Consider the following 26,307-nt stretch of genomic DNA (forward strand, 5'->3'; position numbering starts at 1 on the left):
ATGCAAACTTTACAAGGGAGTTGAAAAGTCTAATCGATCTTGAAAAAAAGCAGTTGTTTGGTCAGGTTTGTATTTTGCAACGTTCAAATTGGGGCAGGTATTATTTTTCCATGAACGGTGCACTTGGGTACGGAGACCTGGAGCACGACCTTTAAATGACCTTGAGTGGGAACATTTGTATTGCCAGAACGTAACGTTCCGAACAGATAATCCGCCGGTATCCATTTAAATCGTTACGTTCTGGCAATACAAATTTCCATGCTGAAGATCATCCGGAGGTTATGGTCATTTGAACCCTTGAACGCACATAATCGTATTAAAAAAAAATATTCGTGAGTTTCAAATCTCGAAAATATTTGCCCTTTCCATTTTGATCGTAAGTACCTCCATCTCATCGTAAAATTATAATTCCATCCCTCGTTATAGGAAAGATGGAAGTCAATAGAGTAGTCTACTATCGCATGATTAACAAGCCCGCATAAATTACCCATTAGGACGAGTAAATTTCAGTCTCCATTCACGCATGTACGACAAATTATCTCAATATATCTTTAACTAGCGAACGTATGAAATTTTAGAACAGGTTTCCTCCGATTTCTCTCCAGCTTTCAGTCCCCCTAGCAAATATAACATATTCCACGACGCGAGTTATTAACCAAGCCAAGAATAAATAGCTCCACTTGATATTTGAAATCACATTAAAACCGATTACGTCAATAGTAACACGGGGCAATTTTAACAATTTAAGATCCATCGTACCGATTATCGCAAATTTTGCATATATGATATACAATACTATAATCGAAGTCTTCCATTTTTTCCTAATAACTTGAGTATTACTTGGCATATAATAAAGTAACCGTGATCGAATACTGTCACATAATTAGGTACCATTTTCATACAAAAATTTTTATTTCAGGTGTAATATTTTTTGAGTTATTGTATTCCAAAGTCAGTGTTACTATTGACCTCCAGTATCTCCTATACTGGAATCTATAATACACGGAAACGTCGCAACGATAGCGATTCCGTCTGAAGAATGATCGATTCGAGAATAAAGCACGATTCCCAGCGCAGGGGTCGCAGAGGTCGCGGATTCGATCTTAAACGATGAAAACTGGGAGCCTAACGAGCGATCGTCCAGGTAGATCGGTCGTCGATCGTCGCGCACACGGCGTGCCAGCAAGTATATGGTTATACTTCCGCAGTGGGCGCTATAGGGCAGGCTATGGGCATAACGGTGCGCACGTCGCGTCACGCACATGCGTGCGTTGATGTCACTGAACCTGCAGCAGCACCAGCACCAGCAACAGCAACGGTGGTAGCAGCAACGCAGCGGGTGCGCTCGCAGGCCGCAAGAACATCGCGGCACCGTTCTCTTTTCTGCACGCCTCTGTGCACCTTCCCGAGATTACCACCTTATTATCGCGATATGTAATCTTTCTTCGTTCTTTCTCACGAAAGAACGGACCGCGGGACAATGGGGCCCCGCTAGGGGCTCGCAGACCCCCCACCCACCCCTCTGCCACCACCACCATCTGTAATTGCGTTCCGAAGAACCGCACGATACGTCGCGTTAACGGATTGGCGGAGGAACGTTTCTATTGGGAAGCTCCTAGTTCGATGGTTCCTCGAGGATTCCACTGGTCGTTGACTCCTGCAAGCCTCGACGCGATCGATTAGGTCTCAAGGACGTTGCTTAACGCATCCACTGCCTGATCAAAACCGCGCGATAGTCTGCAAGACTGAAATTTGATTTTAGACCGTCGTAACCTGAAATTTCTTTCTTTAGATGAATCGATATTAAGTGTTCGTAGAATACGTGTACATTTGCATATGATCACGCTTACGTTTATGTTCGAAGAACATCAGAAAGTTTTTTATAAATTCAATCATTGACTTTTCGGACTTATTTTTTCATTCACCCCCTTCCCGCTCGCACCACCAGTTCGATAACACCCTGTATATCGAAATTCAAGTCGAATACTATTACGAAACAACGGAGGAAATAGATTATGAAATGTGTTCGGTCGAAGCGCCTCGATCTCGCTTGTGCAGAATTCTGGGCGTTGAAATCACCGGGAAAGGGCATAGAATACTTTCGCCGCTGGAAACGATTAAAGATTTAATTTGAAATCCCCCATCAAGGCGATCGAACAAAATTCGGAACAGGCAATCTTTAACTAAAATTGTCCAACAAATAAAAAATTTCAGCTATCCTGCTAAAACCGATAAACCGTATCCGTCTACTATGTAAGATTACGATATTGCATAATCGCACAGTGCGAAGATACGCGTCTATAATTCTACACCAGCTACCGTACTCGCTGCCATAATCGTCAATGTGATCACTTAATAGTCGAGAAAACACCAGGAAGTTATCAGAGATAGGCTCTCTAACGACCAAACCCGGCCAGGTCGTCGCGTTTGACTCGAACTCTAATAACTGTTCAACCTCGCGATTGCACCGATAATAAACCATAATAAAGTTTGCAACATGCAACGGCATCTCCGTCGTTGCGACTGCCTTGAAATACTTCCTCTGGCCAGGCTACAGATGTTTTTTAAAACCCGTCCTGTGGTCCAAGTAAACGTCGTTCGAAGAAATTTGTACCCTGAACTCGGTCTTCTTTGATAACGAGTATTAAAATTCGTGGTTCGATATCACAGTTAGAACAAAATAATATTTAAATAATTTGTTTCATCAACTTCGATCCACTTTCAGGTCCTCAACTTTGATCTTGGGGAAGTCACACAGTAACGTTTATGTTCTCCGTCGAAACTCGTGAGTTTTTATGGGTACCAAAAACTTGAAACGCGAGGCACTAGCGTCATTAAATTATGTCATGGTCCACACTTTAGGCCCCCAGCTTCTTAAGAGATTACTTAGATATCGTAGATTCAGCAGAACAAGTAGGTCAAGCAACACAGTCTTCGTTGCATTCCAACTTCGACGAAAACTAATTGTTAACAGTAACAAAATATTACAATAGTCGTACCAAATCGTTCGTTAGAGTTTTCGAACCCGAAGAATCCAATTGATCAGTAACGAACCACGCTCGATATAAGGAGTTGTCTTTGTATATATTGAAAGGAGTGTTGGAGAGGGTTCACGTTGCGTTTCTTTTGATCGGTTCGACATGTTTTTCACGAGGTCAACGATATGACGGAACGTGGCCACTCCAGTTACCAAGCGTCGACGATCTAGGAAGCTGTCGACGAAGGCAAAACGTCGGTCGGCGACCGGACGTTCAGTGCCAAGGACACGGCAAGGTAGACAATGAAGCCTCCATTGCCGCGTGAAAATAGCTTCTAATTATGCTCTGGCTCGTTACATTTTTATCTTCGCCTCTCCACGCGTCGCTGGTTCCGCTATTACGATGCTCGGTGGAAAAAGTTTAGGCGGGCGTAGAGCTAGAATTGTTCTAGCACTCTCGAACACCGATGGAGTTTCTTTATCTCGCTTCCAGCGAATTACGGCGATGCTGTTAATTGGTCATTTTCTTTACGCCGCGTTCCATAACACGATCAAAAATGTTTCATCGAGATACGACGGTGACCTGCATAACGATCGATCTATCTGACCTTGCTCCGTTGGCAAACAACGAATAATTTATTATACTGGAATTGGAAACAGTCAGTAATCTAATATTTTAAATAAAAGAATTTTTGCGAAAATAAAAATCATTATATTTTTGTCTATTGTCCGATGCGTTCGCTGAAAATCGAATTATACCGTTACCAGCCGCATTCCTTCGAAGAAACAAACATAACGTTCGATTAACATAACCAGCGCGCGATGCAGGGAAATGTGACGAACCTCGAAATTCGTGGAAGAAACGATACGCGATACGATGACGATTCACTAATACTCTTTCCTGCTAGAGGTCGTCGACCAGCGGGCGAATAGCCGTTTGTATAAATTTCTCAGGAAGCGCGATAGATTATGCCGATGCGGCACGCAGTCGCGTTCGACGCGATGTCCTTATTGTTGAATCTGACGCAGCCATTCCTCAAACGTTCGCGGTGAAGAGTCGTCGAACGTTTCCTTATTTTGCTTTCGAACGTTCTAGCCTGATCAAATCTGCGAGAGACAGATAATTACGGTGATTATTTTAATTAATTTACTCGAGCAATAACGGTTGCAATGGCGAAACCGACGATACGCGTTGCAATTAGTTCTGATAACGACTACGTATATGTTAAACGAAGGAGGAATCCGTTTGATTAATATGGGAAGCCGACTAATTGATGGTTTGGGAAGATTCTCGCGAACGAAGGATAGAAGAATCGTTGCTAATCTTTGGGCACACAGGGTCGAGACAGAAGCCCTCTGCTTTTCTTCCGGCACGTTTTCCCCGGATTCTTCGTCCGGAGTCCGATAATGCCGACACGTGCGATCGCTTTACACTTGCTCGATTAAAATTAGATGCCACGCGAGGGCCACGGTGTATTCGTTGCATATAAATGGGTATCGCTGCAGGTCGCTAGCCGATTTCAAGGAAACGACTTCGTCTGACCTCCGTCGTCGCCGGCCATTATACTCGAGGTCCGTCCAACTTTGCTTGCAGATTCGCACCAGGTCGATCCTTTACCTTTACGATTTATGCAATTATTTGGTCCTCGATTTTATTTTTTATTATCTATTTTCTTTGTGGTTTAATTTTGGTAAACATTTTTTTAGAACACTGTGAACGCTACAGTGCGGTGCATAACAAACTTTAATGTTTCGGACTTGTGAGTTGTAATGCAACAAAATTTACTATATAAGCTTACAGAGATAAATAATGACTTTCATGTAAATATCACTCTTATATAAAGTCTAAAAAATATCTCAATTGTATCATTGTTACTATTATATTTCACACCTACCGTTTGGTGCTATTCTTACGCAGCAGCTGAGAATTGCTTTTTCAGTTGCCTAACTCTATGCAGAAGTGACTTGGGTGGTGCTATAGTAATGCACTTTTTTTAAAAAAAGATTGTTTCGACATTGTTTGCTCGTATAAAAATTAAACGAAGCCTAGGAGAATCGAACGTAACGTTTTGCCATCGTTTTACGATCGTCCTGTCGCACGGAAAAATTAGGTTCGATCGATTTACGACCGGCTGACGCGCGCTCCAGAAACGAAAATCGGTTGCCGATCGGCAAAAGTAGCCTAGCCTCGCCGTTGTGTATTCTAATTGAAAGCTGCTCGACGCACCGACACGAGGACAAAGGAATAAACGAGCGAGGACAGAGAAAAAAGCAATCGACCGACGAAGAAGGTCGACACGGCCGGAGGCGAGGGACAGGGTCAGTGCTCGTAATAGCGCTGCCATAAAATCATGAAAATAAATTATTGCGTAGATGATGGCGGACGTTAACTTCCAGGCTGGTCTCGTGACACCACGGCCATCGCGACGACCGTTAAGCTGGTCGGACACCTTCGGTCCTGTGCACACACACCGGAGAAAGTTTACGTTTATGCGTTTATGAAGCAGCAATAAACCGACGACGCCCGGCCAAACGAGAGGAAAAAAGCACGACGACGTTTACGAGTCCGGCCTCTCGCGAGCGCCTGTTCCTCGGCCAAAGGGTTGCGACCAGGCAAGGGTTGAGAAGGGGCTCGTGTTTGGGTTTCCAGTTTATTGTGGACGACCCTTTCCCTCCTGGAGGATCTCGTTCGAGGTTTTTCAGCAAAATATCGAGTTTCCGCGCTCAATCTCCCCTCGTCGGGAGGATTTCGTCTCGACAATGAGAGATACTTCCGGTTCCACCCGGAAGACACTCGTGTTCCCCCTTTTCATCTCTCGGGACGGGTTATCCAGAAAGAGGAATCTCTCCACCGTGAGCAGTTTTCTTCTCGACGATGCTTTTTTTCACCCTCCATTAGCTCGTTGCGTACGAAACGTTCATTTTTAAGACTCTCCCTACTTTGTTATTAAACACGCCTATGTATGCAAATTCATGGTGGGTACGATTTGAAAAATTATGTTTCTTGCATTCGACTTCCGTGAGATATTTGTTTTCTTTTTTTTATTAACTCCTTGGATGCCACGAACAATAAAAATACACAGTTCGATGAATCGTAAATTAAAATGAAAAATGAATCGAGACTAGTCGAAGAATGACATCTAATTTGTTGCGATACGTTTATGACAGAGTTAATACAAGGGATGTAAAATTGTCCATTTCGTACAGAATCGGCCGATCTCTTTGTCTCGTCGCATGTCATCGTTCGAGGGAAAGGAAAGTTCCAAAGGTAAGTGTGTTACAAAACGCGTAGGCGATCGTGATCCGACAGGTGGCGGCGACGCACCAGCCCGCGTAGGAGGACCTCACAATGGGACCAGAAGGCAGCCAGCAATCCGAGCGCAATAAATCACACGGAAGTACACGACTAGCAATTAATCGTGACGTTATTGATCCTCGAGAAACGATTCGGCGGTAACGAGCAAACGACGCGGGGGCGTTCGAAGCAAATTTCACGTTTATAGACTAGAATTATTTTAAGCACACCGTCCACGGTCTGCCATAAATCTTAAAAGATTTAGAAACTAAACTCCGGAAAAGAATAACCGTGCGTTTACTCTTTTTACTTGGTATTCTGGTAAACGTTGATCGACGGACCCTGGAGGTTGCGTATTCCCGCGCGAACAGAAATCGTTTCTCGAGTCACTCGATCAGCGGTAAAACGATACGCCTGCAGCCGTAAAATTCCACTAGCGGTGGCCTAGTAGCAGAGGACGCTAAAGAAAACGGCAAACACAATCCGAAATCTTGAGACAGTTTCGCGCGAACACCGCGTAACCGAAGAAGCCTGACAGGCAAGTTCATCGAACTGCCATCACGTTTTCTGCCCGCGAGCATGCACGTGCCTATTCGTCCTTCGAATCGGAGTTGTTATCGGCACCATCGAATTTCGCGTGACCAAAGAACATTCGAGCAACAGCTAACCACAGGAATTTATACATTTTTTTTATATTAACCTCTGATTAAAATTGGAATTTTTATTCCATAAAACGTTCATCGTTGCTCGAAATTTTTAACTGGATTAGAATTTTGCACAAAGTTGTAAAATGACAAGAAATTCTTCGATAAAGGTGTTCTTAGCGAAGAAGAAGTTTTCGGAATTGTTAGCCTCTGCAAGCGCTCGAAAGTTTGTGGAGCACTCTTTATAGAAATACTTGTTGCGCTCCGTTGAAAATTTTAATCTTTCATATGAAAAGGGCATTGCTACGATATAAGGTAAATTGTACGTCGCGAGCATTCTTTAGGAGGAAAAGTTTGCAAACTGTTCTTTCCTCGAAGAAAGTATACAGCTCGACCCTTTATTTGAATATATCCAGTGGTCGGTTATTTAGTTCGGTGTTTCTAAAACTCCACTCTAGAGTGGAATTAAATTACCGTTGCGTTGGCTAGTAAAATGTGTCGTTAATTGAATTAGATCTTAAACATACTGTGATTGCAAGTCGTAGAAGGACCGAAAACTCTACGAACGCGCAAGCAGTAATTAATGGCGTGCTTGAGAAATTTAATCTGTGCGAGCATTTTTCTTAATGAAACTAGAGTTTTTCTTCTCCGAGTGTGCGTGTGCCTAATATGGCCTACCTCTAGTGTTCCCAAGGACACCGAGTGGTTTCAATGTGGCATTTGCTACGGACGGGGACATAAAATCTGCAAGGTTAGCGAAATGAATTCTGTTCGTCCAATACGAAAATCAAAACGACTCAAATAAATAATAAAAATGAACGTAAAAATAACTTTACCAACTCGCGTAGCCACGAACGAATCGATATTTCCATTTCGAGACGAATTAATTGGAAAAATATGAATTTGTAAGGATATCAAGGATGGTTACAGGCGTGTGGTCAGATTAAAAAATTCGGACACATTAAACTTAACGATATCAACTATATTATTTATTATTCCTATGTTTATATGACACAAAATACATAAAAGACATAAGCGACTTCTCTCGACCAGAGTGTCTCTCTGCTCTCGAAGTCTACGTATCATAAACAAAAGAGTCACCGACACGGAGGACCCCCGAACGCCTTTTCTGTCGTCAACGTCAAGACATATACACATATACGTTTCATACAAATTGTTGAAAATCCGCGATTTTTGGCAACGTCGCCATCTATCCATCTCTGAAGCAACAAGGACGATTATGGCGGGGCCACTCTCTGTATACGTGCAAAACGAACCTATTGCACACAGTGCAAAAGTAAAAGATCATCTACCACAGCCAATATCCACCGAATATCTAGCACAAATTACATTCCAATCGACGTACGAAACAAGGGTTGGAGCACCTTTCACCCTCTTTGGCCATCCCCCGTGAAAGGTCCCAAAATCGAAGGTTCGACGAGTGTGACAATTGGATGTAGACGAAAGAAGAACAGAAGCGTAAGGGGAATCCGCGAGAACGGGACAGAGTCGCGTTGCAGAGGATCGCTCCGAGGGAACAAAGACAGAGGAACGAGGCAGAAGAGAGGCCGGGAGGAAGCCGGCAAGGTTAGAGGGAGAGGAACGAAAGGCAGAAGGCGAAACGACAAGCTACGGTCTCGCGGTTGGCTCGAGCGAGAGGGCGCATGGCCTTGGCCGCTGCTGCGGGGTAATTCAGTCAAGGTTTCGGCCGATGAACTTCCTCCGATGGGAGGAAGGAGAGCCGGCCGGTAGAGGTCCGCGCGAGCGGTGGGGATACGCGAGGGCCAATCGCGGCGGCACGCGGCCCAGTGAGCGTCGTCGCGATTGGTTGGGCCCGTGACGCCAGTGCCCGGGCCCGCAGCCGGTTGTCAGTGACCTCCAGCATTGAAAATACGATGAACTCTCTCGGGGGGCTCTGTAAGAGCGCACCGGTGCGCTGTGTGTCCTCTACTACATACTAGGTAGCCAGGGCGTAGACATTGTAGATGGTCGAGGCAGCCTGGCAAGCAGGCAGCCACATCAATCCCTCCCCACCACCGGCGTCGCTCCGAGTAAGGGCTGCACGGCCCCCAGGTAACCAACACTCGGCAGCGCCGAACTCCAGCCAGACCAACGCGAACCTCCCTCGAGCGAACACTTACTTTCACTCTCTCTTCTGCCTTCCATCCGCGCTCTTTCGTTCGTTCCTTCCTCTCTCGCGCCTCGTGTGCACCCGGTTGTCGTCCTCGCGTATAACACGGAGGAGGTGTCCATCGGTCGCCACAGAACGCACCTGCCCTTGCCTTCGGTAGGATCTCGACTCCCGTTCAGTGATTCGAATTCCTCGGTTATCACGTGGTTAACCTTTGGTGCTCAACTAAGTCGGTACAGACTGATCGAGCGAGAGAGAGAGAGAGAGAGAAGGATTTATCGATTTTACGTGAACAAGTGAGTTTGTGATTTAGTCCAGTGATCCAAGGGAACACGGTGGACCGATGTCGGTCCTCGACTCGCAGTCAGTGCAGTGCCGTGCCAAGTGGATGATAGATCAAAGATCGTAGAAAATCCTGGATTCCTTGTTAGCGTCGACGATCGCGTTAAACATGATTCTGACGCCGGATAGCAGTGCACAGGCCACAGCGGCTACGTCCCCGGCACCGGAATCGCCGATCTCTAGCATCTCGTCGCATGGTTCACGCGCGTTTGCCGCGTCGCGCATGTCTTGCGTCTCACAGAGCATGTCCGGTGCTTATCACGTGGCCCAGTTGCCTCATCATCTCAGCCCGAACATGCCCACCATGGACTCCACCGTCTCGTCGGCGAAACCCGAGCCCGAATTAAACATAGGTACGACTCGACCGATCGAAAACTGGTTTCTCGAGGGAATTAAATTTACGATTGCGATCCGGGGGATATTCCCGCGTCGAACTGAAAAACGATCGCGCTGCGTGACAGCCGAGTGAAAGCAGAAAGTTGTAACACAGCGATGCTGTAACTCGCCGCGAGAGAGGAGAAAGTGTTCTTCTTTCTCTCCCACCTTTCTCCCTGACGCGCGCTCTCCGCCACGTGGAGAGCGAACACGTTCGCGGTCCGCCGCGAAGTGAAGTGTAATTCTTTTTTTTCTCTCTTGTGTTGCAGAATTCGACGGGACCACCGTGTTGTGTCGCGTATGCGGGGACAAGGCGTCCGGTTTTCACTATGGGGTACACTCCTGCGAGGGATGCAAGGTGAGTCGAAATTCGCCACTCGATATCCGCTCGAACGCGACTCCGTTTTAACATTCGACGGATCCTGTTTTCATTCTTGCTTGCTCGACTGCTATGCACGGAGTCGCGTTACGAATAACCGCGACGTTTTCGATATTTTTCCTCGCGCGGTCGTCGGAGAAATTAGAGAAGAAGAACGACGCGTCGACGAAAGGTATCGAAAAATGTTGAACCGTGACGCCATGTGGCCAGGAAGTGAACGGAGCTTGAATACGAATGTACGATGCGATCAAGGCTACGGGGGAGAAGCTATCGACCGAGCACGGGCTCGACCTTGTCTACACGGAAATCGCGAGACGTTTCAACTGATCCTTGACGTTACCTCCTCGATCGAGCAGCCTCTCCCGGTAGACGAAAAATCTCGCCAAGGTCCCTTTTCTTTCGTCGATCTTTATCGAGCGCTGACGCAGCTGATATGCCCGGGGACGCGCGTATTTGCGCTACGAATTAGCGAATATTTACACCGTCGAGAATTCGTAGTTTTCGATGAGAAGCATCGGACGAAACAGGATACGACGGTCAGCTCGCTTATTTTTCGTGGAAATCGTGGAGGATGATCGATCCCGGGACAATAGCCTCGCGGGCGGTTACGCAAAGGTAGCGGAAAGGTAGAATGTGGCGGAATTGTTTGACGAGCGATAAACTTCGGGACATTGGGAAAACGCGTGAGAAGGGTCCGGGACAGGTAGACGCTCGGACCTTTCGCTTTGTGTCCGGTGGTTTTCGTGTGGCCGCGCCACGGGACGTTTGAAATTGCACAGGTACGCGTAACAGAGACTGCACATCCGTCCGTTGGACTTCCTGCGTCCAGGTTCCCTCCTTTTTCTATTCTCTCGCCGTTGAAAATAAATCTCTCGCCATAAATATTCTTTACGATCGATTTGCTCCAATTCTCGCTAAACGTATTCGTCGATCGCCGGCAAAAATCCCCGCAAAGTCTCCGAATCGAATTTAAATTGTTTTCCTCGAGACCGATAATTACGTCCCGCGAAGGCCAACGTCCTCGTGATCGTCATTGTGCGACTTCAAGGAGGCGCACAAGGGGGGGGGCACCGCAGGCCGCGAATTCGAAGTAGTGGTAGAATGTTGCCCCCACTCCCGACCGCTTTGCCACCTCCACTACGACGAGGGATCGAGGGTAGGGGGAACCGCGCTGCCAGATGTTGTGAATCGCCGCTCCGTTCGCAGATCTTTCTCGACCGTCGAGACTCGATGATCTCTCTTTCTTTTCGACGCTTCCTCGAAACGAATCGGTGGACGATGGTCACGATTGTAGAGTTTTGACGATTACTTTCCCCCAGAACGGTCTCTCGGGCACCCGACGGTCGTTTCTCGAAAGAAGGATGAAAAGAAAGAGAGAGTGGACCGGCGGGATCCCCGAAAAGCCGCAGAGATGATGACGGCCGACCGCGGGAAAGAGAAAGTGTCCCGACTTGCTGGTCCTATTTTACGATCCTCCGCGAAAGAAGGAACTGGACAGAGACCAAACGACGAGTTTTCCGTCTAGGCTCCCCCACTCAGCCCCGGGCTAGTTGACTGGGTCAGTAACTTATGGCCGCAGCGCCGTAACAGGCGCTATGCCGAACGAGTAGTCGCCGAGTGACCTAGCCGCTAGCGGTAGAGACCGTCTTATGGTGCTGGAAGAGGCAACCGTGGAAAGGGAAGAGAACGCGGAAGAGTGTTGGGTATCTTTAAGACTGGGTCGCTCGGTCGCGCTGCTGTTGCACTATTTCGCCATGGCGACTCCCGCGACCGGCCGCAAGCTACTTTTCCTCGTTCCCTCGCGCAGGTTCAAGGAATTACGATACCGCGTCCTCCGTAAACGTTGCAACTTTTGACGCTCGGGTTAACTTTGCTTCGAAAGAGTAAGGTAGAAAATGGCGGGAACCGTAGGGAGTAGGTTCTCTCGACCGGTGGCCCGGATTTCGTCGGTGCGTTGCCCCCCGCGACACTTTTCGTGCACGCGTCACTGACCTGGGCTCAGTTTTACGGCACGAGAGATTCTCGTTGGCGGGATCGCGTGGCCGCGATAAAGGCGCGATAAAAGCCACGGCATATTCCGGTCGCGTTTAAATAAGCGGCTCGATTCACGAAAGGGGATCCCTCCCGAATCTCCGTCGATCGTGGGCTTTTCGAAACGTTCGTATATCTCGTCGACTGTTCGAGCAGGGTCAACGTTCTCTGGATCGAAATTCGCGCGCGAAACCGTCGGTTTAGGTCCCTTGAAATTTCGGCGGAGGAGCACGTCGCCGCGCCGGGGTTACACCGTGCGCGAGCATCGTGCCACGAAACGAAAAACAGGTATTTTTCTCTTTATTTTCGCGTCGACGTTCCTCTCTCTAAATCTCCCGGGCGGGACAATCAACGGTGGAGGTGCGCGTCGACTCTTTTTCCGGAGGGTTGAAACCAGGCGACCGGTGCATTAACCCTCCGGTCGTCGACCCCCGAGCCAGTTACGTCACACGACGTTACCTCCTCCTCCTGGTGCCCCTTCCGCCGCGGGTTAGACCCCTTCCCTCCCCCGTCCTCCGCTCCCTCTAGCTCCTTCCTCCACCTCCGTCGCATCCTCCGCGTCTCTCACCTCCTCCTCCTCCCTCCCCTATCGCCGCGGACTCTCCTCCTCCGCCTCCCTCTCGGCTAACCGTCATTTTTGATGTCGTAACGAGTCGTGATCTCATTTTCATTTGATTGCGCGGGTATTTCGGTGCTCGGTTGGGGTTACTGACCCCGGTGCATCTACTTTAGAATCGGGTCAGCCGCTTATTATCGTGGTAGGTGTTCGCTCGACGCGGTATCTCCGGCCGGCCAGAGCGGGAGCGCTTCAAGATAACGCTCTGCCCCCGCCGCGCGGAATCGAACGTCACGCTTCTGTGCCGCCCCGATAAAGCCACCCCGTGAAATACGACACCCCGCTCCGTGGATGATCGCTCGCCCGTCGAGTTCGCTCCGCTTTCGGGAAACTGGGTGAAACGATCATCTCTCTGGGTCGTGTTCAGTCGTCTTCGGGGGATCCGACGAATCACCGTTTCGAATCTAATCACCCCGCCAGGGGATCTCGCCGGGAACCGTATTTATTACAAATTACGGGATAATGGTGAACCCGATCGACTCGAACCTTCAAAGTCGGAATTCCGTTGATGGTATATTTTTTGCGCGGTAGTTTACGGAAAACGATATCATCGACTATTTTCAATCGTCTCGCATATAACCGTTGTCTCGCTTATCGGGCATGGTGTTAATAGATCTAATCAGAGATCCGTAAGAGATGCCGAGTATGGATGGAAATAGAAAATAGTTCGAGTGGTGACCTCGGCGGTCGACTTCCCTGGTATCGATGCCCGGGGAATAGAGCAGCGAACTGTTCGAGGTCAAACGAGAGTATTAAAGCTGGTCGGCCAACGGCACCATTTCTTCTCCTCGTTTCTATTGAATTTACCCAGTTACTTGTTCAGTTTTATCGTACATTTTCGAAATCTTCTCGACGCTTACAGAATCCTTTACTCTCGTTTTTTTGTGCATTTTTATATATTCTAGCATTTCAAAAATTACGATTTCGTTGGAATCTCAAACGATTATTCGCATCTTACAATATCCCCCCCGAAACATATGCACATTTTCCTGAGTGCAACTTTGTATAAACTCTATTTTTCAAGTTTTTAATGATGCAAGTTTGCCAGTTTGCCAGAATCTCGCGTCCTTAAGTATTTTGAAAATTATATTCAAACATTACAAGTTCAACGTGAAACCTAATTTAACTCGATACACCGGATTACATAAAAAATGAGCTACCAAAAAACAAAAATTTTATCGAAACAGTAAAAATTCAACGTGAAACGTAATTTAATTTGGTACACCCGATTACGTGAGAGCTAAGCTCCCAAAAACAAGAAAGTACAATCGTTTTAAGCATAGTAAAATTTCGCGTAAAAGAATTACCTACGAAATATCGATAAAAATTCGTCGTCGCTCGTTTTTCGCAGCTAGATAAGATTGGTGGCCGGGTGTCTGGTTTTCGCGCGTCGCGTGGATGAAACGGGCGCGGGCGATCAGCATCTCTGACCTCGGCGATCGACTTGACCGATACATCGGCGTCCGGGGAGCAGAGCGAGCAGCGAATTCTTGGGGTCGTAGGTGCGCGTCGGAGCGAGCGAGTACGCGCGAGCGGTTAATGCCCCCGAGCGGAGCGTAGAGCTATCGGGGCGCATGCGCCGGGACGGGCGCGCGCATTATGTACGTCACCGTTACTCCGTTTCGTGTCCTGTCCTCTCCTCTCCCTCTTGTTTCCCTCCCTCAACCCCCGTTGGTATTGCTCGACGGATCCCTCTCTTTCTCGCTCTTCGCCTTTTGGTCCTTCTTTGTTGCCTCCTGTGCTCTCCTTCTCGCTCGTTCGTATTCCGTCTTCGTTCCCCTTCCCCTCGCCCTACGCCCGTGGGAGCAGATACATTCACCTTCCCCTACCGCCCCCTCCGGACCACTCGACAACCCCCCACCATCGATGCAATCGCGCGCTCCGGTCGTTGGCCCCGCGACCACGTCGTGTGTATATCCCACACTCTCCTTACCTACATCTCTGTACGCGCTCTCGTGTACACGTTTGCGCCGTGTGTGGGTGCGCACCGATGCACATGCACGCGAAACCCGCACCGTCGCCGAACTCGCTCCTTTCGCGGAAAATAAAAGCGAACCGGTGAACGTGACTCGCGGCAAGTATCGGTGCCCGGGGTTGTTGGACGCGAGGAATCTGCGCGTTAAAAGGGATGACGATCGCCTAGCGTCCCGCGATTCGGACGTCCGCGTTCAACGACTCGAAATTTTGACGCGCCGGAAGGTCTCGTTTTCGGATCGATCGCCAGAACTACTCGAGAAAGACCGGGCTTAAGGGGAATGCGACACCATCAGTAAGTAGAATGTAGACAAGGTGCACGAAGGCTGATTAACGCGTCTGACCCGATACGAGTCACAGTTACTCGCTGAACTTTTCTGTCTCTCTACCGTACCCATCGGTGAAAGAAATTTCAACGGTTTTCGATAGGCCAATCGTTATGAAAATCTTATTTCACATACAGGAGGTAGATAAAATAACAAATCGAAAATAAAGAATAAAGACTCATCGAGTATGCATGAAACAGAGTACGAGTTGGAGTTCAGCGTAAGTAGAAACAGTGGGTCGTGGACAGACGTACCAGAGTTACTCCGATCGCGCGGGTATCCGACAAATTTTCCGAAGCCTCGAATGAAAAAATGTTTTCTTGAGTTTCGATTTATCTTTTTCTACCAAACGTAAAACGTATTCACCATAGTTTCGATGGGAAATTATTACCACCGTAAAATTTCAAGTATCTACAAAGATTCGAATTATTTCGATAGATTTTACAATTCAGACGATCATAGAGTCCGTGAGTTTGTCGTGCCTTCGTAGAATCGGATCTATCGCCACGGTCTCGAACATTCTTTCCGGGCGATATTTTTCGGCGAACCGTCGATTCCCACGGCGGATCGTAGGCTTCGATAGCAATCCGTTTGCACTTTCCGTGGATGTGACACAATGGAGGCGCGTGCGCCAGCGAACGTAAGTCGAGGCAGCACGCGAAGGTGGTCGCCCCCTGGCCCGTCAGGGCGAATGCACGGTTTGAGAGATCGATGCACCGCATTCTCCTACAATCCCACCCTCCCCCCCAGCTAGTCCCACCTCTGCCCGATTCCCGCCAACCAAAGGGTTCAACAGGGGTTGCTGGCCTCGTCCGGGCATCCGCGACACCAGCTCGCGGCCGATAACAATTTGTCGTCCGTGATTTAGCGGCTTGCGTGATTTTCACGGTAGTCGTCGTGCAACGGAAAATAATCGCAGCCAGAGACGGGATAATAAAATCATCGTAAGATTTCGATCTTTAATTACGGTTCGTCGACGCGAAATTATTAATAGTCCACCGAAAATATACGGTTCGTTATCCGATGAATTCCATTGCACCTGGATTAATAAAAAATTAATAATTCGTCCCGGTGGAGTCGTTGGTGGCTGATCTTTCTTTAGACGAGACCAAACCGCTACTCGATTTAAAACATCAGCAACGAAGTTTATCGAATAATTTTAATACGGGTAAACTTATTTCTTTCGTACAGTTTCCGTAATCTTTCCTTAGACGCGACTAGATTGCTACTTAATTTGAAACATCAACAGCGAATAGTTGATCGAGCAATTTTAATAGAGGTAAACTTATTTCTTTCGTATATTTTCCGTTGACCTCCAGTTCCAGTAGCTCGCTGTTGGAATTTGAAGTACTTTAAAGTCATAATCAAGATATATTTACGGAACTGAAAGTTTTATTCCAGTTTTTGAAAAGAAACCCCGTAGCGGGTAGGAAGAATTAGAAACGGAAACGACGGCGATAGGAGAGCTTAACATTGGCAACGCTGACAGTTCATTGACTTGCATCGAACGCGTGCACCGATTGACAGGCCGGGCGCGGAGGTGCAACGGTACATCGTTCTCTCGTCTCGGGCTGTGCACGAAGTTGAGGTAGGCGAGGTCGCGTGTCTGACGTCACGAGAGAGTCACTTGACGACGAGTGTCGCCAATTCCGTACGCATACGTGCATACACGCGCGCCTGCGCCCGCTGACATCGCGGTGAAGATACGCGACGACGAGCACGACGACGACGAACGAACGGCACGAACGACGACGTTCCACGCGTCGTTCGTTACGTAACCGAGCCGCGAGGTCGTTGACCGATACGGGGCCGGGAAGTTCCTCCGCCCTGACCTACCTCCTTTGCCATTCTCAATTAGTGGCGCTACCGCGTGAAAAACCCGACGCGAAACGTACGCCTAACGATAGACGGATTCGATGGTTTCGTCTTGTTCGATCGATTGGTTCTTTTTCTTTACTTTTGGGCGTAGAAGTAGGCGAGAAAATGGAACTCCGGGCACTCGATTCGGGTTAAGCAACCATCGTCGAGGACGGAGGTCGTTCACCTGGAACAGTAAAGAGGAATCGTCGTTCTCGAAAAGCAAACAAGCCCCAAAAAACTGTCGGTCCGTGGCACGAAAGTGGCGAAAGGGGGGTTCCCGCTTCCCGCGTTTATTCGTGGCTGTCAGAGGGGTCGAGGTATCGAGAATAGGAGGCGAGGGTAGGGCGGGACACTCCGGGAGGGTGGTTCCTTGCAGAACGCGTCAGGGGAGAGGAGGGAAGGAACCCGTTAGTAGAGCGCTCGAAGCGCGCGAGCCTCTATGGTCGCGCGGTCCGTTCGCCCGACGAAGACCGCGATACAGAGGGTTTGCCAGCGCGCGCGAACGGGTCAGGCGGCGGAACGGAGACGGACAGAGCGAGAGAGCGAGACGCGGAGCGCCAGTGCGCGCAAGGGGGACTCTCACTTTCACGCGGTGAACTGCGGTTGAACGTCCGGGAATTGGGTCAGAGTGTCCCCCACCTCGTCGAGCCAGAGGCAATGTGCCGAGGCTCTATGCTCTCTGTGCTAGAAAGAGCCAGTCCACAGCCAAGCTCCGATACAAACGGTCGCTTCTTTGCCTCCCTCTACCCCCCTCTGGCCGAAACTCGCGTTTCTCGACTCGACGAACAGTTACGGTCGGTTCGTTGGTGAGTTTGATGGTTCGGGGCGAGCGTGCAACTTTATCAGTGAGCTTCGAGAAATTGTGACAAGGTTCGTTTCGTATCAGTAGCGTCGTTTCCCGTGTTGTTCGTCGCACGGAAATCGTTTCGCCGGACCGATCGGTCGGAAACCAAAGGCCCAGTGCGGCGTGCGAGAGGCACGCGACCGTCGTTTCCCGATTCCCCCCGTGATTGACAACCGCGACGCACAATTGGCCCAGGTGAATTAATGGGGTGTTTGTGCGAATGTGACCTGGCCACCCCGCGCACGGGGACTAATTGCTCGTCGGGGTCCTCGTCGGACAGTGACGGTCAGACTGACGAGGGTTTCGTTGGTGATTCGCAGGGATTCTTCCGGCGGAGCATTCAGCAGAAGATTCAGTATCGGCCTTGCACCAAGAACCAGCAGTGCAGCATCCTGCGAATCAACAGGAACCGTTGCCAGTATTGTCGCCTCAAGAAGTGCATCGCCGTCGGCATGAGTCGTGATGGTGAGTCTTTTCGACGTTTACTATTTCCTCTCCTACGCGGAGGCGCAGTCGAGAGCTCGTCAGAGTACGTTATGCGACGTCATCCATTGATCAGAGTCGAGAAGTATTTACTTAAACGCATGGTACTTTCTAGATTCGTTCTCGCGAGCTCTACGCTTTGCCTGATCGTTTAGCACGATTTTCCACCTCCCTGTCGGGAGAAATTCCTGTGCATCGTTCCCTTTCACGCTACATCTCTCGTTTCTGCGCGGAGTCAAAGTCGTGCAAAAAACTTATTACCGCACCGCGTAGCCGCGCTTTCCCTGGGACACACGATCGTCGTGTAACACATTTCTCCGAAAGAGTAGTTTCTAAAATCTAGAGTGCCAGGTCATTGACCGTTTGCGTAACGCTGCTCCCCGCGACACGGCAAGAGTGTCGCAATGGGCGAAAGTGGCCAGTTCGCCGTTTGAGAAAGCAGCCACGATTATCCCCCGATCGGGCCTCGACGAGCTTGCTTTCTTTTCGAAACATCGCCCGATCCCTCCCGTTGACCTCTTTCGCCGCGAAACCCGCGAGAGGTGATTCGATCGACGCGCGGACCTCCCGGGGTCAACGACCCGGCCGCATCGGCTGGTCTATGTTCGCCTTGGATGCGACTACTTCGGTCTGATCTATAAACGTCCCTATCCACTTGCGATGCTAAATCGGCCGTAACGTATCGCAGACAGACAGAGAGAGAGAGAGATATCTTATGTTAAGGGGAATGTAACGCTGCGAGCAAGTAGAATGTGGACAGCGTCGAGCCTTTTTCGCGTAGTCGCGACCTTACGGAGGCTGACTAAAACGTCTGACCTAATACGACGCGTTACTCCTTCCGATGTTACTTGGTCGCTCTTTTCGCGATACGTTCCCTCTCAACGGAATTCTTGCATCAAAGATTTTGTTTCGATTAAAATTGTAAAAATTAAAAAAGAAAACAAAACGAATTTGTTACATTTGAAGTATCCGTTACGTTTGCTTGTACCAGGCATCGGGATTCGAAAGATAACGAGCCGATTAATTAAGAATCGAGCGTGTCTCGGTCGGACAAATATAGTAAAAGTTCGCGAAGCAAGTCCCTACGATGGCAACGTGGACTCCACGGGGTCAATAGTCGGGCATTGCTCGACTTGCATGCGGCTCGACGTCCGTAGAAAGAGTACCGCTACTCGCCGCTACGTACCCGGTGACCCTTCCATCTCCTTCCACGCTCCCCCTCCTTTCCCAGCCGAGTACACTGTCGCGATCATCTCCCTCGCGCCCCCACTCCGTGTCGCTCGATCTCCTCGTCGAGAAGTTTCCCCCACCAGGGCGCACGGAGCGACAACGCGCCGTCGCGTGGCGCTACGCTACGTGCGGAGACCTCGCGAACTTCGTTCCCTTCGTGATCGCATTCGCGCCCCCACTCCGGTTCCCCGCGAGCCTCTCCTCTGCGCGAGGGTTCCCCTTTCTCGCGTCGAGCCACCTGGCTCTCGGGCGCATGCTCCTCTCCAGCCGTCCCGCCAAACCGATGCGCCTGACTTGGCCGCCACGCAATTTGCGGCTGGACACCCGCGAGGAACCTGCTGTCACGGTTGCACTTTGTTCCGTCTACGATCGTCGATTAAGCTGATTGAACTAGGGATATTAGTGTTAGAAGAATAGAGTCAGAGATTCGATGATATGTACCCCAAAGTATAGTAGTATGTCTTTAACGGCAACGTTTGTATTTGATTCGAGCGGCTCGCGTTACGATGAACCAGACCACACACTCGACCAAAGAATCGAATGCCGTGCAGTCGACAGAGTTAATCCCATCGAAAGAGAGAACACGATATCCGGCGACGGAGAGATCGATCGTCCGTGAACGGATAAGTCGTTCGACGGCAGCTGGTGACAGAGCAAATAGCCAGAGCGAGGGGTTGCTCAAGGTCGTCGAGGGTAACTTACCCCCGGCAAAGGAAGTTCGCATCTGCGCACAGGAGAGTCACCTCTGGCAACGAGATCTCTGTCATATCTCTCTTTCTCTCTCGCTCGCTCGCTCGCTCGCTCGTTCTCGGTCTCTTTCCTTTTTCTCTGTCGTATTCAAGCACGAACACACAGAGTGACGAGCGCGCGCACACACGCGCGGCAGAGTTCCACACAGGTACGCACACCCTCTCTTCCTGTGTGCGCGCTGGTCGCTACGCTCGGCGCGTACATTCGCTCGCTATATAGTATATATAGGTCGGCGGTACGCCTCGTGCGGCTGTCGCTGAAACCAAGTTCAAGGCCAAAGGCTCGGCAAAGGCCACAATCGTGGCCGGTGGTGGGAGTCGTTGATGGCTGAATAAGTGGAGGGGCTGTTGAACGCAACCCGCGGAACATCACTCAGTCGGCGGTGATGCTGTCTCGCGTCTGCACGCGTCGTACTGTCGCGCTCCTTTCTTGAACTCGCGAAGCAGCCGTGTGTCTGGCGGCGCGCTGTGCACGCCGCACTATACGATCTGGAGTGACTTGCGGGACAACGAGTCAGCCGTGAAACAGAAGCAAATCCGTTGCGAGGATACCACCGAGCGAGAAGATAAATACAAAAAAAAAAAAAAAATAATCAGACCGGGATACGAGAGATCGGTCGCGTATGGTGCGCCATACGGGGTTCCGGGCAACGACGACCGGTAGTGATTGTGCCTATGGGAAAATAGTTTTCGTGCGCTGTGCAGTTCGATTCGAAGACACGCACCGCACAGGGGGACGCAGTTAAGAATCGCGCGTTTTCCTCGACCGTCATGGGAGACGAGTTACCTATACTGAAGGGAATCCTCAACGGAGTTGTCAACTATCATAATGCACGTAGGTGTCCAGTGGGGATAAAGCAACCCTTCGTTCGCGTTTTTTACGGTGGTGTTCCGTGACACGCGTTCCCTTTTCACCCTTCACGCCGCGCGGTTGACTTTCTATCGGTGGATTCGTAGCACGAGGAGGCCGGCCAGCCAGCCAGCCGCACTTTCATTTCTCGCGCGAGAAAGTCGTGCGCTTTCCCCTCTCGATTTTTTTTCCCTGGCCCGAACGAACGAACGGCCGCGCGTATCTGGTGCGGTGATAAGTTTTAACGGGAGGTGCTCGACGACCGTGGAGACGCGTGCCTTCTTTTTCCGCGTCCACGGATCGAAGCGACGCACGCGAGTACCGATGTGCCCGAAGGTCGCCCCGAGCGATACGCCGCCGTGTCCGTTGCATGATTCATCCATTGATCGCATTAACTATTCATCGACGCGTCCTTCGTTCTGCTTACCACTGACCGAACTTGCTCTTCCCGTCTAACCATCGGACATCCGTTTCTGCTTATAGCGGTGCGATTCGGCCGTGTGCCCAAGCGCGAGAAGGCCAGGATTCTGGCTGCCATGCAGCAAAGTTCCCACAGCCGTTCTCAAGAGAAGGCAGTAGCCGCCGAGCTGGAGGACGAGCAACGGCTCTTAGCCACCGTTGTGCAAGCCCACCTCGACACATGCGATTTCACCAGAGACAAAGTGGCTCCGATCCTCGTACGAGCTCGAGAGACTCCTAACTACACCGCGTGTCCGCCAACCTTGGTGAGTATCGCACACGATGCGTATTTATTTTACATTTGCACGTTTTCTTTTTTTTCTTTATTTCTTTGCTCGCGTCCGTCGCGTTATTTTGAAAGCTCATTTTTACGCTCGCTTGCGTCAGCGCGAACCGGGCCTTGGAGAATCGTCGGTTTTACACGGAAATCGAACTAGTCGTCCTCGAGAGGCCGCAAAACGAGGAAGCCGAGTTGCGAGACGACGACGTCGACGACCTTCGACGCCACTCGTTCTCAACGCGACGCTCTCTTCCTTCTGTTGCAGGCATGCCCCCTGAACCCTAACCCTCAACCGTTGACTGGCCAGCAAGAGCTGCTCCAAGATTTCTCCAAGAGGTTCTCGCCGGCGATCCGCGGCGTGGTGGAATTCGCGAAACGCATTCCTGGATTCAGCCTGCTGGCTCAGGACGACCAGGTCACGCTGCTCAAGGCCGGCGTGTTCGAGGTGCTGCTCGTCCGACTGGCCTGCATGTTCGACGCTCAGACGAACAGCATGATATGCCTGAACGGACAAGTGCTCAAACGGGAATCCATCCATAATAGCAGCAACGCGAGATTCCTGATGGACTCGATGTTCGATTTCGCCGAGAGGGTCAACTCCCTGCGACTGTCGGACGCCGAGCTGGGTCTGTTCTGTTCGGTGGTGGTGATCGCCGCGGACAGGCCGGGGCTGCGCAACACCGAGCTGGTCGAGCGTATGCACAACAAGCTGCGAAACGCTCTTCAGACCGTGCTGGCTCAGAACCATCCGCAGCATCCGGACATCTTGAGGGAGCTTCTGAAGAAGATACCCGACCTGAGGACCCTGAACACCCTCCATTCGGAGAAGCTACTGGCCTTCAAGATGACCGAGCAACAGCAGCAGATGCAAGCCCAGCAGCAACAGCAGCAGCAGCAGCAGCAGCAGCAGCAGCAAACGCAACACGCGATGAACGCTCAGCAACCGCAGCAACAGCAGCATTGGCCGATGGAAGAGGAACCACCGGCGTCCTGGGGCTCCGCGTCGGACGTTACCCTGGACGAGGCCGTAAAGAGTCCGTTGGGCAGCGTTTCGAGCACCGAGAGCACCTGCAGCGGCGAGGTCGCCTCCCTGACCGAGTACCACCTGGTGGCTCCCCCTAGCGGTCATCACGCGACGAGCGCGCCCCTACTGGCCGCCACTCTGGCCGGCGGTCTCTGTCCCCATCGTCGACGGGCGAATTCCGGCAGCACGAGCTCCGGCGACGACGAGCTTCATCGCGCGTCCCTCTCCAAGACGTCCCAGCCGCCCCAGTGTCCGCGGTTCCGTAAACTGGACTCGCCCAGCGACAGCGGGATCGAGTCGGGTACGGAGAAGCCGGACAAGCCGGCGAGCAGCAGCGCCAGCAGCGCGCCGACCTCCGTCTGCTCGAGCCCCCGCTCGGAGGACAAGGAAGTCGAGGACATGCCGGTGCTGAAGCGGGTGCTCCAAGCACCGCCGCTCTACGACGCCAACTCACTAATGGACGAGGCCTACAAGCCTCACAAAAAGTTCCGCGCTCTGCGTCAAAAGGACAGCGCGGAGGCCGAGCCGGCCGTGATCGTGCAGCACGCGCAATCCCAGCTGCATCTGCACCTAACCTCGCCGCCGGCTCGAAGTCCCTCGAACCAGATGGCACCCCAGTGCCCGCAGACGGCCAGTCTGCTGAGCAGCACGCACTCCACCCTGGCCAGGAGCCTGATGGAGGGTCCGCGGATGACTGCCGAGCAGATGAAGCGCACGGATATCATCCACAATTATATAATGCGCGGCGAGGGCAGCCCCAGGTCGCCGGCGGTGTCGCCATCCCCCGCGGAGCAGTGCGCCTCGACGACCACCATCACCGCGCGCTCGCCCCAGGGGACCCAGGGCCTCTTGCAGTGCGCCACCAGCAGCTACTCGACGACCAGGTGGCCGGCCACGTCCGTGATCACGACGACGACCGGCGCCCGGCAGCAACAACAGCAACAGCAGCAGCAGCAGCAGCAGCAGCAACAACAACAGCAGTCTTCCTCGGACTACCTCATGCTCGGGAACTCGCCCGCCTCGTCACCCAGGTACCTGTCCGCGGCGGCGACGAGTAGTACGAGCACGAGTCCAAGGCCCACCTCGAGTACGGCGGCGGCGACCTTGATGCTGTCCGGTTGCCCCAGCAACATGATGGAGCTGCAGGTGGACATCGCCGACAGTCAACAGCCGTTGAATCTGTCCAAGAAGTCGCCGTCCCCGTCGCCGAGGCCACTGGTAGGACCGTGCAAAGCCCTGTCTCTCGAGGCGTAGTGGTCTCGCGAGGCTGGCAACGATCTCCGCGCCACGGGACGCGTCGGGGACGCCGTACGGCGCGAGTAACGTCCGTGATCCGCGTGTCGCGAACCGCGCGTTGGGGGAGGACTCCGTTCGAAGAAGGAACAAGTATGAAAGTGCCAGGACGCTCTGAGCGCGTGATAAACCAAATAATTTATTAATTTAAACTATTAATCGATAATTGCGCGAGACACTATCGGAGAGACGGTGGGAGGTGGCGGAAACCGAACGTCCAGACCTCCTTCGCGGACATCGCTCCGTGTCGTATTTATGAAGAATATATTTCTGTTCTCCAAAATGGTGTGGTGAAACCGAAGGACGGATCGAACGGGAACGGGACTCTTGAGACGAGAAAGTGCCGTTCCGGGAGCAAATGAGTGCCGTGTAGGATTTACCTGTTCACCTAAAGGAATCTACCTACCCGATTACCCATCTACCACCAGAGCATCGACGATAACGTCTACCGGAGATCCGTCTGGGATGTTTGGACGATCTAGAAAGATAACGTTATCGATCAAGGGTAAACAAGGAGGAAACAGTAAGACAAGAAAGATTGAATGTTACAGAAATTAATAATCTATCTACATGTGATAATCATGGAAATCGCGCATCCTGTACAGTCTCCACCTCATTCATCGATCATCTTACTCTACTATAATTATTGAATATAATAAAAAGTAATTAATATTATTGTAACATGTGTAAGGTATAATAATCGTAAAAGTTATCATCTTGTGTATGTGCGCGTAGGGAAAGAAAACACGAGTGAGAGAGTGCGAGTGGGTGTGCGTGACGATCGACCAGGAACAAGAACGAATGGAAAACGCGTGAGCGTGCTTGTGCAAGTCAGTCGGGGCAAAATCGCAGCAAACGAGCTACAGAGAGAAAAAACAAAACGTATATATATACAGAGTGTGCGGACACCTCTGGGAAAAATTTCAATGGGAGATTGTAGAGACCAAGATAAGTCGAAAATCAAGAATACCAATTTTTTCTCACTCGGAAAACTGTAAGGCTGTCGATGAGTCAGTAAGTAGTTTCTCATCCTGAGTGAAAACCACTATCGCACGCAAGCAGCTGTGTACCGGCGGAACTTTATAAACATTAATACCTTTTCAATCAAGAAATTGGTATTCTTGATTTTCGTCTCATTTTGGCCTATAGAATTTCCTATTAAAATTTTTCCCAGAGGTGGCTGGACACACTGTATATATATGTACGAAAATGACGAAAAAGAAAAAAACCCGGCTTTTCGATCGTATACGTTCGGACGAAAAGCAAAGAGTCAGAGCCAGCGAGAACGATCGCGATATTTTAATAATAATGAGACTGACCCGGCCCGCCGCGGCCTCCGAGAGTTTGCAATCAACCGTACCTTTTATCACGAAACCCACGGTGTCGTGCTTCTCGTCTTCGGGCGAACGACCCGAGAACCAAAACACGGTCTATCCGATTTATTCTGATTCGCGTCGCGAAAAAAGAACCTTAGGTATCCTAGAGACACAGAGACCCCGTGTTTGTGTGTGTGTTTTTTTTTTTAGCCAAAACACCGCGACAACACACACGTCGCGTGTGGCGTGACGGATGAGAGAGAGAAAGAAAAAAAAAACAAAAGTACGAGACTAGAGTCAACGTGTGTGAGAGAGCGTGCGCGTGCGAGTGAAAGAGAAAGAGCTTCGAAGATGGCGATGAAGAGAGAAAAGGATACTGAGAGAGAGAGAGGAGTCGCGTGCAACTTCGTTAGAATCAGCGTACGGCGCAGAAATGTAAATAGTAAATTCGTAAGGCTAGGTCGTAGAAGCCGCGCGAGAGGACGAGATTTTTTTCTTCTTTTTTTTTGGTTTTTTTTTTGTCTTGGTTTGCTGACGAGAAAAGATACACTCGGCGAGAAAGAGGTAACGAGAGAAAGGAAAACAGGAAACGAAGATAACGCGGCGGGCCGCCGCCGACGTGTTGTTGAGACGCCCGCCCCGCCCCCCTTTTCGCTCCCCGTAGTACAGCCGGGAGAGAAACGCAAAATACAATCCGTGAAGATAAAAATGAAAAAAAAAGATATGTAACGACCCCCCCACCCTCTCCCCCCGAACACGAGAAACAAACTCACACACACACGCACACACACACACACACACACACACACATACACGAATGCGCACGCGC

General features: G+C 50.5%; 1 protein-coding gene across 3 annotated transcripts in view; it reads left to right on the top strand.

Moving 5' to 3' along the window:
* The window catches only part of E75 (ecdysone-induced protein 75), a 101,569-nt gene extending 75,568 nt beyond the window's left edge, over positions 1-26,001 (top strand). For 2 of the 3 annotated variants that reach the window (XM_076779090.1, XM_076779091.1), the window contains exons 2-5: positions 10,034-10,122; positions 18,115-18,259; positions 21,590-21,831; positions 22,111-26,001. In XM_076779090.1, the coding sequence (XP_076635205.1) occupies positions 10,034-10,122; positions 18,115-18,259; positions 21,590-21,831; positions 22,111-24,123 (2,489 nt within the window). In that variant the 3' untranslated portion in view covers positions 24,124-26,001. Of the gene's footprint in view, positions 1-10,033; positions 10,123-18,114; positions 18,260-20,613; positions 21,092-21,589; positions 21,832-22,110 lie in introns of those variants that run through there. The other variant, XM_076779092.1, reaches the window with a different exon arrangement.
* Positions 26,002-26,307: the final 306 nt, after the last annotated feature.

The sequence above is a fragment of the Colletes latitarsis genome, chromosome 11 (assembly GCF_051014445.1).
Source record: "Colletes latitarsis isolate SP2378_abdomen chromosome 11, iyColLati1, whole genome shotgun sequence".
In the NCBI taxonomy this organism is placed as follows: Eukaryota; Metazoa; Arthropoda; class Insecta; order Hymenoptera; family Colletidae; genus Colletes; species Colletes latitarsis.